The sequence below is a fragment of the Triticum aestivum genome, chromosome 2B, assembly GCF_018294505.1.
Source record: "Triticum aestivum cultivar Chinese Spring chromosome 2B, IWGSC CS RefSeq v2.1, whole genome shotgun sequence".
Taxonomy (NCBI): Eukaryota; Viridiplantae; Streptophyta; class Magnoliopsida; order Poales; family Poaceae; genus Triticum; species Triticum aestivum.
Window position 1 is genome coordinate 61,915,799 of NC_057798.1, and position 12,654 is coordinate 61,928,452.

Consider the following 12,654-nt stretch of genomic DNA (forward strand, 5'->3'; position numbering starts at 1 on the left):
ACCGGCGGCAGCGGATCGGAGGAAAGCAAGAAGACAACCGGACTCCATCACCGGCGAGCTGATCATCACCCGCCCCGCGGCAAATGGCGGTAAGCACTTTTCTATTTGTCATGCACTACTTTTTCGCGTTCGATCCGGTGGTAGATTCGATCCACGACGGAGAGGGGAATGGGAAATAGAGGTAGATAAGCATGGCAATTCGTACTAGTTCATGCAAGATCGGAATAGAGGTAGATGCGGATGGAGTAGAAGGGGGATTGGGGGTACACAACAGACACTGGCTAACCACGGCGGCCGTTGAGGCGTGCGGAGCGGCAGGTCGAGTGGTTGGCCTTCATCTTCTTGTCCATCGCCGTGCGGGGCGGTGGGTCGTTGTTGTCCTCGCCAGAGTCGAGGTCAATCTGCCAGGTACGACGGCCTGGCTCCGGCGCCCTCACTAGCACCTGCACCGGTTCTTCCTCCTCCTTAGGCTCCCCACTGATGAACGTCGGTGGCACGTTTGCCGTCTCGCAGTACACTACGGCATGGCGGTAATTAGGAGCCAAGTACTTCTTGTACTTGGACCACCTCTTCCTCTGTTTAGCGGCGTCGGAGACGGCCTGATTCATGGCCCAGCGAATGTTGTCGACTGCCATCGCGCCATTCGTTGGGTTAGGAATCAGCGTCTTCAACTCTTGTGCAGTGGCCCTCATGAGCACTGCATCAGATTCCTTCTGCATGTCAGGCATGGAGCCGAAGTTCGAGCACATCTCCATGGTGTTCTCGAACTTGATGCGGTCACCAGCCGACCACCCGAGGAAGAAGGCCCTCCAGCCAATACCCTAAGGGAAGGGGTTGGCGTTGGAGCTGGAGCTCATGGCGATGGAGAGGAGGAAGGTTGATATTGAGAGAAGAGAGGGGTGGGTAAGTGGTGGTGGTCAGGGTGAGTAAATATAGGCGCGATGGAGAGGAGGGAGAGTGACAATCATGTCGTTTTAACTACACGCTCTTCAATAAGCCATGAACTTTGTGTTGTGCTTGACTCCATGAATTGTGTGCAAATCAAGGAGAGCAATGAGATGGGCACGGAGGTGCTTCCGACTGTTGGCAAGAAGGGCAAGGAGGCGGTTCATCCAATGCCCGAGGTGGTGCTGCCACCCACCGCTGAGGAAGAACCGGAGACACCAACGGTTGGCGACGACGAGCGCATGAAGGAGCCCCCCAGCAGCAAGCGCCGCAACTACAACCACCACCATGAGTAGGGTGGCCCAACTCACTTCTGCAAGGTCATCCTTGCACCGAAGCTTGAGTGCACCCCCTGGACTTCACCAAGCACTTTGTCGCGGTGCCGACGGAGTTCAATCTGAGGAACAACATTGGCTGCTCCTGGAGGGTGACGGTGAAGCTGATGAACGGCAGTGTGACCCTGGATCATGGTTGGGCACCGCCGTTCATCAGATCAAGATCGGCTACATGGTGACGTTCAAACTCCTGACTCCCGACACCCTCAAGGTCATCATCTTCGACGACGATGGCATTGAGGTGGTCAACAAGTGCAGGAAGCACGACGAAGCCTTCGCCGTTAGGGACTAGGGTCAGGGCACCTCCTTCCTAAGTACTATCGAGTCTGCTTTATGGTTTATGCGTTGAACTGTTTGAACTATCGTTATGATGTGTGGTACTATGTTATCTAAACTATGCTGTTAAGTAGTTGATGGTCTGTTTATGCTCTGCTCTGCTTATGATGTGTGTTACATGGTTGTGCAGAAGTGTGCTGGTAACCTCACCAACTAGGCAAAGAGCTTACCACACACCAGACGTTGCATACAACCAAACACCATGCCTTGGATTTGTCCACTAACATGCAGGCAACCAAACACCAGGCAGTGTGGTTCAGCCCATGCAGACAAGAGGGCATGCAGGCAACCAAACAACTTGCAGATGGTGCATTTGAGGTTGCATTTGCATAGCCAGACTGAGTTGAGAAGGCTATGCAATGCAACTATTGTAGACTACGGCAACCAAACACGCGCTATATGAGCACCTCGAGAGAGTGAGCACAAATAAATCCAGAAAATATGCAAGCAACTATATCTACAACTTGAATCCGAGAAGGTTCCCTAACCATTTAAGTTATGCTTAGTTCACATTTTTCTCTCTCTTTTGAAAGGCAATGGAGTGCGTCTTTCTTTGCTTTGCCTTTTTGTTTTCTCTTTGCAGACAAGTAATTCTTCTTTTGCCCCTTTATTTGTTCTCTTCAATGTTCGTCTCCTTCACTTACATCTGTATTCAAAAAGTATCGGGTCGATGAAAGTGTTACTCTGTTCCTGATCTCATACGGAGTCATTGTGAACAGTAGAATCCCAAACACAACAAGGGGGGAATATTTTTGCAATTGACATTGCTTAGTGTTTACCTACTTGTGGATTTCCATGAGTGATGAATGAACCGCACTCGTGCTAGCCTGGATACAATTAAAACAAAATCAGTGCTTCAAAATGCGGGAAAATATCTAGTGCTACCAAGCTTTAGGTGCTACCGGGATACAACCTTCTGGGCCGTCAGATTCTTAGATCTGATGGCTCTCAATGACTCTGCAACATTTGCAAAAAAGCTTACGAGCTGTCAAAATTTGCGCATAGGTCTAGCAGATCTAACAGCTCCCGGATGCCGTCCGATCTAAGAATCCGCTCCCTCAAAATGCTTTTGGAAATAACCTTTTTGGAGTATTGGTTTTATTTTTTATACGGAGCTGGCCAATTGTTTTTTCATCACGAAAATTTGCACGTGAGCAACACATCCAACCATGTTTGTTCTAAAAAACATCAGATATTATGAATTCTTTTACTTTTTTGGATTTTATACTATTTCGTGTATATGTGCTCGAGGAACAAAATACGTTGTCTTTGGAAATAAAGAGACATGCCACACCGGACCCCTCTATCATTCAACGTAGCTTTCATTCCTACAGGTCCAGTGTTTGATGATCTAACTGTTTCTTCAAGCTGACCCACTGCCATTTAATGTTTCATGATTCTTTTTAGAGGAAAAGAACAGCAGACCCCGGGATATTCAATTATGTTTCCGACCTCACATGCGCCCGGGCGAACAGTAATGTTTCAGAATAGCAAAAAAAAAAAGATGGTTTGCCCGGCAAAATGTTTGAATGTTCTGACAGCATGCAGAAATTCCATAAAAAATTGACACTCATGGTGCTCTAAATAAAGAAACAAAATCAGTGCTTCCAAAAGGTTGAAAAAACATGTTCAAGATGCTCTGGACTTGCGGAAGGATGAATGATAGAGGGGTCCCGTATTCAGTCATGTTTGGTCCATTGCTCTGACACATTGCTAAATTCAGGCATGTTTGGTTCGTATCCACACATTGCTAAATTACCGTCACTTCCTTAGCTATGAAGCAAATAAAATCGGTCCCGGTTTTATTATATATATGCACATATTTTTGCCAAATCTTGCCACAGTTGCGATGATCAGTATGTTCACCACACTTTCTTTTTTGTCTTGCCACAACTTAGAAAAATAAATATACATATAGCTATGAACCAAACATATGTGAGCGCAAAACATATGTGAGCACAAGCTAATCAATCCCCAAAATATCATCAAATGTCCCGTTGCAAGAATAGCTAATCCGGCCTGGTCACACTCGTGGTATTTCTGCAGTAAATTGTCAATGTAGGCCACTCATTACAAAGCATTACCCAGCAGACGGTGGACACAAACTAAGAAACAACATGCTACATGATATAATGACAAAGTAGCCATTTTATTTATGTACAGATCACACAAGAACAACACACGGTTGGAAACTATATCATATACTCATATCAGGCAGTTCATGTGAGCGCTCTAAGCAGGCACGGCAAAGCTTGGCTCGGTCCAGCTGGTTGGGTCGACCACGATGCACGGATCGTCCTTCTTGAACTCAGCCACCTGCACAGTTCATCAGAGGGAGAAAAAGGATTACACATAGAATTAGAAGCACAAGAAAGCAAGATATAGGAGGACAGGGATATGATGCCAAACCATTTCTCCACAGCTGGGGCAGTAATGCTGTTTGTGCCAGAGGCAGTCCATGGAGGGGCACAGGAAGCACACGCCCAGAAAGAACGGCATCATGCAAGCCACAACTGATGCGACACTCGGCTTCGACCTGTTCAATGTGTAACAAAGAAGGCTTAGCATCGATGATTTCCAATTACATTTCACTATCACGACAAGTACTACAAGGAATATTGCATTCACGTCTCCCTCGCCTATCTATTCAACCACACGCAAAACTACAAGACTGCTTATTAGCAATCAAATATACAAATAGGATAGACAAGCCAAACTGAACGATAACAAAATATTGTTTTTCCACAAAGACAATGAAAGTAGCCCCTCGTAATGTGTGGACAGAAATACAAGATACTACCAGAAAATAGTACTAAGCCGGACTTCATAACACAGGATAATGCTCATTTAAGTTTGCCAGTCAACCAAAATCCCTAGAGAACGAACTAATGGCATCCCCAAAAGGTGTTACAGAATTGAGATAAATAACACTAGGAAATGTGAATAGAATAATCAGATGCTATCAGGCTACAGGTAATGTATTACTTGGAAGGTCTTTGCATAACAGAGAAATGCTAGATTAAGGTTTGGCTTGCTAACTAATAAAAATGTCTTTCCAACATATCTGCTACTAGCATTTCTAAAAAATAACAAACCTGCAGAATACAAGACAACAAATAATATAAATACATACATTAGATGTCATGGTATATGTCTTGAGGCTAATGCTATTTCAGGAAATCATTGGTCTCACCAAGCAGGGTTCAACATCAATTCAAAGTCAAAGCCGAACTTGGGATCACCTTTGGATAAAGATAATATAGTCTTGAGCTATGAGCTTGGTTTGAAGGGCTAAATAATATTTAAAAAATAAAGAACACAACTAGAATTGGAATGATGGTGTGTCCAACTAGAATTGGAAATCAGAAGCTACAAGTTAGAGATTCCGCTTGCTGCTTGGTTCTATTTCAGATGTTCTGTTTGGAATGGTATAAGAAGTGTGATTGGGCATGATCTATACAGAGTTCAAACTGTTTCATGTATCCCTAACAATATCACTAGCCAGCATCTCTTATGATCTTATCCCGTTCCCCGCTAAAACTGGAGATAATTATAATGTTTCTATGTTAGAGTCGGGTCTTTTGACTTTTAGCAGTCAGAAATCATTCATACGTTCTAGTGATAAAAGGAGCACAAGATGGCATAGAAGGTTGATGATTGCGTGGCACCCTTGACAGCTGACCTTTGATGGTCATCAGAATATATCTTCACACATAATTTTGTTCACCAAATTAAACTTGAATCCATCTAAGCTAAATATTACTCAAATGGAAGTCAGAATCATAAGAGTAATGCGACCAGAATGAAACTCCACTTTAATAGTTAAGATATTCTGTAACTCAACTTCAAAATAAGTATCAATCCTTATGAGAAATAGAATTAACGAATCCTAAGGCAAAGGGGCGAGAAACTCAAGGCCACTCTTCCTCCGGGCTTTCTTTCCGCAATTTTGTCCCACTAAACAACTTTGAAGAGTTTGACTATTAACAATCAACGCAGCAACAATTCCTCTTTCCAACCAAGGCTGCCCCGCACGACAAGATGAACAAGGAGCCAGATTATTATGAATATAACAGCATGAAGAGCACCTCAAGGATCAAGCTCCTCCCAATTGACAGTCCAGAGATCATAGGAACTACCTCTACGACGCACTAGACTTGGACATAGCCATCATCTCTAACTATCACCCCTATCTATCATTAGAACAACACCATTATCCACTCTTTCACTGGAATCAAGCTAGCCCTCGGGACGCACCAAGGAATATGCCCATGGCTAAAACTAAATTCTGTCCGATCAATCCACAATTCACTAGGATCTCATCCTCAAATCGCGCCTAAACCTCATAGAGGCCGTGTATTGCCCCAGATAACGGCGCGAGATTACAAGGGAGGAGAAGCAAAAAAAGGGGGGGAAGGGGAAAGAGGGGAGATTAGGGGTTGGTTCCTGACCGGACGGAGGTGACGGCGGCGTCGCCGCAGGACTGGCAGTGGAAGGGGGCGGGCGTGTCGCGGAACATGGTGTGCTGCAGGGGCACCCCCTTGGGCGCGCCGGCGTAGATCGCGTTCGGCGGCACCCGCCCCGCCGCGTAGGGGTCCGGCGGGTAGTAGTAGCTGCCCTGGGCCTGCGCCGGGTTGTACGGGATGCCGAGGGCCGGCTCGTCGCCGGCGGCCTTGGCCGTCGCCATGGTCGCTGCCGGCGGGCGGGGATCTGGGCCGGGCGGTGCGCGGTCGCCGGTCGTGGTTGGGGGTTCTGTTTCTGTGCCGTATGATGACAGACAGGCGCGTCGAGGCTGGAGGGGGGCTGGTTGGAACGGACTTGTTGTGAAAGACAGTTCTTCTCCGTGTTGAAAAAGTATATGTGATGAGTTCGGCCACCTTCCATGAAGGAGCCCCCTTCCACACTCCATGTTTGACATGTTGTAGGCTTGCGCATCGTTTGGTACATACGCATGTGACATGTTGCAATTATCGTAGAGCAATTCTAGAAGATTTCCACATGATATTGATCCCCATGCGGTCGACAAAAGCCTATGCGGGATAATGCCACCATTTTTAAGGCAGATCCACTTCTGTCCAATTCTAGAAGATTTCCACATGATATTGATCCCCAGGCGGTCGACAAAAGCCTATGCGGGATAATGCCATCATTTTTAAGGCAGATCCACTTCTGTCCAATTCTAGAAGATTTCCACATGATATTGATCCCCAGGCGGTCGACAAAAGCCTATGCGGGATAATGCCTTCCCACCATTTTTAAGGCAGATCCACTTCTGTCCAGGCGGTCGTATGAGTCGAGCTAGTTGAGGATGGCGGGGAGGCGCCCGCACTCGACGGCTGATTCAGCCTTACCATGACCGTCCTCCTCGACTCAGTGGGAGTAGTCCCACTCCCTCTCCACATAACTCTCTCTTGACGCGGTCCTCTTCGGTCTCACCAGCGAAAGGCCCGTGACAAGGGCGTAGCCCCGTCATGGTTGATAAGGGCGAGTGTGACGATGATGGGGAAGGGGGAGATTGAGGTGGGGTCATAGTTGACGAAGTTGGGCGATGAGGTGAATGTGGCAGGCTGGTAGCGACGGGGATGAGGGGAGATAGGAGGCTAGTTGGTGCCGGGGGAAGAGAGTGATGAAGGTTTATATACCTGTGAATCGGCACGCTCCGACAGCAAATGGGGACGGATTGCGCACACGAAGGGGGATACATGTGTGTAACACGACGACTGCTATTAATTGGAAAAGCGGAGGGGCCGATGAAGTGAAAGCGACAGTCGTACGACAACTCCATTGACTAGGCTACACGTAAGGAAGATGTTAGACCAAAACTTTCCTTTTCGTGCGAACGATTGCAGATGAAGGCCGCTACATATTAGTGTCACAACCTTAAATATGAAGGCTCATGAGCTTTATTTGGAGCGTCTTCTACACATAATGCAGGTCAAGGGTTGTATGACGATGCTCCTAGAACGACTTTTTAGACCACGAGTGTCATATGAACGACTATTATGGCGACGGAAGTCAATATGACGCACAAATTGCCTATGTGCCACAAATGCTACGTGCTGCCCTCTGCAAGCACAAGCGAGCCATCGCCTACGCACGCCGGGCCGGCCCATCATGCGCCACCGAGCGTTCCTCCCGAGAGATTTTAGAAAGGATCGGGAAACTTCAGAGCCCTTATTTTTGTTGGTTTTCCTAATTTTTCGGTTATGTTTCAGTTTCTATTTAATTGCTTTTCTTTTCAAATTCATGAATTTTTTGGAACTGGTGAATATTTTTCAAACTTGTGATCTTTTTAAAGATTTTTGTTTAAAAAAATCATGAACTTTTTTCAAAACCTCAAACCTTTTTTAATCTTCAAAAACTGTTTGAAATATGTGATTTTTTTGAATGCATGAACATTTTCGATATTCACTGGCCATTTTTTAATTTTCTCGATCATTTTTCTGAATCTGCGGCCATTTTTTGAGTCAGCTATCTTTTTCTGAATTCATGAATATTTTTTGAATTTACAAACATATTTTTAATTTACTAAAGTTTTTTTTGAATTCGTGTGAACATATTTGTATTCACAAAATTTTTTGTATACATTAATTTCAAATTAAACCAAAAATAAATATAAGAACTAGAAAAGAACAGAAAAATAGACATGTGTTGTCGCTGTCTCTACTTGCGCTCGCCTGGCTAGATCCATATAGCGTGGTGATGCAAGCGGTAGCACCACGGCCGCAAAATCATGCCAATTCCTATTCGGCTCCTCTGCGCCAGTTAACGCGTATTTTGTTAACTGGCGCCTGAAGGCATTGTGCATGGGCCGTCCTATCCAAGGTTATCAGCCGGAGAGATCTGTTTCCTTTTTTAGGTTTTTTCTGGACCTATTTTGTTCGTTATTTATTTATTTTTTTCCTTTTAAATTTTTAAAAAATCTTTTTTTTTAAATTTGTGAACTTTGTTTTGAAAATCCACAAAAAAAATTCAATTTCGTGATTTTTTTTCAAAATCGATGAATTTTTTCAAATTAGTATTTTTGCAAAATCAACGAACTTTTTCCAAATTCATTTTTTTCGTATTTCGAAATCGATGAACTTTTTTCAATCCACGATTATTTTTCAAACTTATTTCAAATAAGTGAACATTTTTTTTCCAAAATCAATTAACTTTCGTCAAATCCTTGATTTTTTTTTCCAAAATTCACTAACTTTTTCAACCCGCAAACTTTTCTATTTTTGCTTATAAGTTTATTAACAATGCTTGTGCTAGAAGACTACCTGCAGATGCCTTCTTTGCTAGTCTTTGCTCCTGGACATATACTGCCGAGAGGTAGTCTTTGCATTTTGGTTGTGGAATGTTGTATATTGGCTGGAGCTGTACCACCGGACATATCAAGTTGTACTAAAAACACATATTTTCTGGATGTTATGGTGACACACACTTCATTTCGTTGAGATATCATTTACCCCCAAGTTGCCATGTTTGGGGTGCAGTGTTCATGAACCTTACTACTAACTCAGTAGAATCTAGGCAACACGTTTGTCGCCAACTGTTGCTGCTTATGAGTACGATAAACCTGGTGAGAAAAAAAAATACTGTGTGTCAGTTATGGCCATATATAAGCAGTTCATGGCATTTTTTTTCTTTTTCATTTTGCCTAGCAGAAAAGGTGTATGCTGTTGTGGAGCAGCAAACTGAAGTAATGAGCCTGCAATTGTTGAAATCCCAGGACTGTGCTTTGGTGATGTGTCACTTGATACAAAATCCTGAAAGAAATGTTGGGGCCTCATTACTGCCTGTGGTAAGCATCACTGCTACTCTTTCGAAACCAAGTCTTATTCGCCTCAGATGATAAGACAGCGTTTACCCATTTGTTTATGGGTTCAAAATTGATTTTGTGACAGTGTTTACCCATTTGTTTATGGGTTCATAATTGATTTTGTGAAAAGCCAGGCCAATCTGATTTCTATGAAATTACTGTTCCTAACACGGTGTTCGACAGATTTCGCAAGGATTCAGGTACTCAAACATGGTCTGTGTCCTGACAAACTACACCATCAACAATTTGTTTTGGTCTCCCAAGCCTGTGTATGAAAAGCGCTTATCGCCTCACCGTGTTAGCATGGCATGGCTTCGTTCTGTAAAATGACAGCCGTTGTAATGTACACCTCCCTCTAACTTACTCCCTCCGTTTCAAAATATTTGTCTTTCTAGAGATTTCAACAAGTGACTACGTACGGAGCAAAATGAGTGAATCTACACTCTAAAATATGTCTACATACATTCGTATGTTGTGTCCATTTGAAATGCCTAGAAAGACAAATATTTGAGAACGGAGGGAGTAATATATAAGATGTTTTTTGACACAATGATAGTGCAAAAAATGTCTTATATTAAGTTATGGAGGGGTATGCTTTAATGCAAGGAGTTAAGGATTCTAAAAACACACAAAACAGCAGAACGACAAACATGATAAAGAGCTCACAGGAAGAACCCACTGCATTCTGCATTTCTAAAAGGAATGAAGGACCATCAGCTTTGCAAAAACTAATGTATTTTCCAGTATGTGAAATGCATGATCCAAAAATATTGCAGGACCATCAACACATTGCAAGTACCCTGCAGTGAAACGCTTTGTCTACGAAGCCGTGGCAATCACATCACACGATGAATGTCAGAAGAGCTACTACATTTCAGCATCACTACAAAATTGTTCAGCCATTGGTCGCAACGATTTCAGTAGTTCTAGAGCTGCTGAGTTTTCTGAATCTGTATCTATCCATCTATAGGCAAAAGTTGACGCCATCATATCCGAGGCAGCGAAACTTGTGAACAAGTGAACTGTCAGGACTCCCGCTCTGATCTTCCTCTACTATGCATCGGCATCCGGGTATCGCAGTGCATCGTAGGCTGAATTAGCAGAAATTATGAGCGAGTTAGGTGGCAGACCAATAATCAATAACAAGATCAAGAAGAAAAAACCTGAAACAATGTAATGTGCAAGGAACTAATGATTGTAAGGTGCTACCTGAATTTTATTCACAGGTTAGAAATTAGTATCTTCTCTGCAAAGGTGAAATGAGATGACCGAAATTGATTTGGCCTTTGAGCTTCCATAATTTCTACTAGCGGCAAACATATGGAATGAACGAACGGAGTTATCTGAAATTCTGAATCAAGAAGAGAAATGTCCAACTAGCTTTGATAAATCCACATGGCACCTACTCTTTCCATCCAACTACTTTAACTCTTCTACAGGATTACACCCATGTTCTAACAGAATGTATCGTGCAGAAACAAGATTTGATTTACCACTGTTGGAACCTGAATTTTGTTCACAAGTTATTCAAGACAAGTAAAATGGGCCAAATCAAATGGATATCATCACCATCTTCTCTGCTAAGGCTGAAAAGAGATGAATCAACTGATTTGCGGTTTCAATTCAAAACCATCTTTTACTTATCTACTCCCTCTGTAAACTAATATAAGAGCATTTAGATCACTATTTTAGTGATCTAAACACTCATATTAGTTTACGGAGGGAGTACAAGATTACAGCAGTTGCAGACACCTAACAGTTTCAGTTAACTGTTTTTCAGACTAAAACAGCAGTTTCAGTAAATGAATCTAAAAAACAAACGATTTCAATAACTGTTTTTCAGACTACAACAGTTTCAGTAACCTGTTTGTCAGATTGTAACTGCTTCAGTAAGCTGAAATAAACCCCAAAAGATTACCGGTTTTAGGAGATATGTAGGGGCATGGAGAGAGGCTCTCACCAGGGGTCCCGGCCAGGAAGACGACAATCTCGAGGGTCTCGCCGTAGCCGCCATGGGGCAGGTCGACGACGAGAGGGGTCAGCCTCCCGTAGCGGCCCGCTCGGACGCACATGACGATGTTCGGGTCGTCCACGCCGGCAGCGACGCGGAACGCCAGGTCGTCCCTCAGGCGGAACACGGACCTCTCCTTGAACAAGAACAGGCGCCAGCCGTCGACCTCCTCGGGGTAGAACCCGTTCTCGAGCGCCCCCACGAACAGGATCCGCCGTCCGGGAGAACCGAATATGGGGGAGAGGCATCTTGGGCGAGTCTGCAGTTGAACCATTAACCATCTCACTCACTCAGGAAGCACAAATTTGGCAAGAAGCTGAAAGAAACTAGCTACTCATAACACAATCGCAATCGCCGAAAGCAATTCAAGAAGCGGGTCACGGCGAGCTCACCGGAAGCGGGCCAGGAATGGCAGGCATGCCCGCCTCTCTCAAGGGGATGGGCTCGACGACCCAGTACATCATGGGGCTGGCGTCGTCGTCGTCGTCGACGCTGACGCCGGAGGAGTTCCAGGGGAGGTACTTGCCGTTGGCGCGGAGGTAGCGGCCCCCGACGTGGCGGAGCAGGACGACGTCGTCCTCGAAGTCGAAGCCCGACCCGACGGCCCGCCACATGATGGCCTCCACCTCCGGAAGGTCGTAGTCGCTCAGCTCCGCGCGAAGGCCTCTGTGGCCGAGCCGTGCCGGCCTGGCCCCGGCGGCAAGGTAGCGGCCGTAGGCGGCGCTGTGGAGGAGCAGGCGATGGCCGTCGCCATCGCCATCGCCGTCTCCGCCGTGGCAGATGTGCACCGCCCACGCCGCGTTCATGGATGCGCGGCGCTCGTGGAGCGTGACGCCCACCCCGTCGTCGGCGGCGTGGAGGTAGGTGCGCTGCACGAGGTTCCGCAGCCGCACGTGGTGCCCGTCGTGGAACTGGTCCATCGGTCGCCGGCGCCGGAGAGCTGAGGCGGTGGGCGTTGCGCGGTGGAGAGAGGGCGAGGGGTTCTTGGTTTGTTGGGGACGCCGGCGAGGAAAGCTGTTGGTTGAGGCGGTTGCGTTGGGCGCCAAAGGCGATGTATTTCAAGGCGCGGCAGGTCCGGGCTTTGGGCGGGCTTGCGGGCCGTATCCTCTGCCCAGCCCACACTACCGAGTTTCCGGTATTCTCTTCCTGCACAGGCCCGCGCGCGAGCCGCTTCCACACCGAAAATGCAGGAATCGTACAGGCACCTGCAGGAATCTTCC

The 12,654-nt window shown here is 45.7% G+C and overlaps 2 protein-coding genes across 2 annotated transcripts; both read right to left on the reverse strand.

The window, feature by feature from the left end:
• Positions 1–3,569: 3,569 nt before the first annotated feature.
• LOC123043488 (GSH-induced LITAF domain protein) lies at positions 3,570–6,552 on the reverse strand. Its single transcript, XM_044465952.1, has 3 exons — positions 6,068–6,552; positions 4,026–4,152; positions 3,570–3,932 (listed from the first exon to the last, which is right to left on the reverse strand). The coding sequence occupies exons 1-3, from the start codon at positions 6,532–6,534 to the stop codon at positions 3,849–3,851; spliced, it is 678 nt and encodes a 225-aa protein (XP_044321887.1). The 5' UTR covers positions 6,535–6,552; the 3' UTR covers positions 3,570–3,848.
• Positions 6,553–10,152: 3,600 nt separating this feature from the next.
• Positions 10,153–12,447, reverse strand: LOC123043489 (uncharacterized). The gene is made up of 3 exons (XM_044465953.1): positions 11,827–12,447; positions 11,384–11,693; positions 10,153–10,514 (listed from the first exon to the last, which is right to left on the reverse strand). Exons 1-3 carry the CDS (start codon positions 12,352–12,354, stop codon positions 10,477–10,479), a joined length of 876 nt encoding a protein of 291 aa, XP_044321888.1. The 5' UTR covers positions 12,355–12,447; the 3' UTR covers positions 10,153–10,476.
• Between the last annotated feature and the right edge of the window lie 207 nt (positions 12,448–12,654).

Excerpts from the sequence above, each read along its gene's own strand:
- LOC123043488 (XM_044465952.1), bottom strand. The coding sequence starts at position 6,534 with ATGTCAAACATGGAGTGTGGAAGGGGGCTCCTTCATGGAAGGTGGCCG. Across the intron at positions 4,153-6,067 it reads GCCGCCGTCACCTCCGTCCG|GTCGAAGCCGAGTGTCGCAT; the intron begins GTCAGGAACCAA and ends CACATTGAACAG. Across the intron at positions 3,933-4,025 it reads GCCCCAGCTGTGGAGAAATG|GTGGCTGAGTTCAAGAAGGA; the intron begins GTTTGGCATCAT and ends TGAACTGTGCAG.
- LOC123043489 (XM_044465953.1), bottom strand. The coding sequence starts at position 12,354 with ATGGACCAGTTCCACGACGGGCACCACGTGCGGCTGCGGAACCTCGTG. Across the intron at positions 11,694-11,826 it reads CCATTCCTGGCCCGCTTCCG|ACTCGCCCAAGATGCCTCTC; the intron begins GTGAGCTCGCCG and ends GTTCAACTGCAG. Across the intron at positions 10,515-11,383 it reads CTTCCTGGCCGGGACCCCTG|CCTACGATGCACTGCGATAC; the intron begins GTGAGAGCCTCT and ends CTGCTAATTCAG.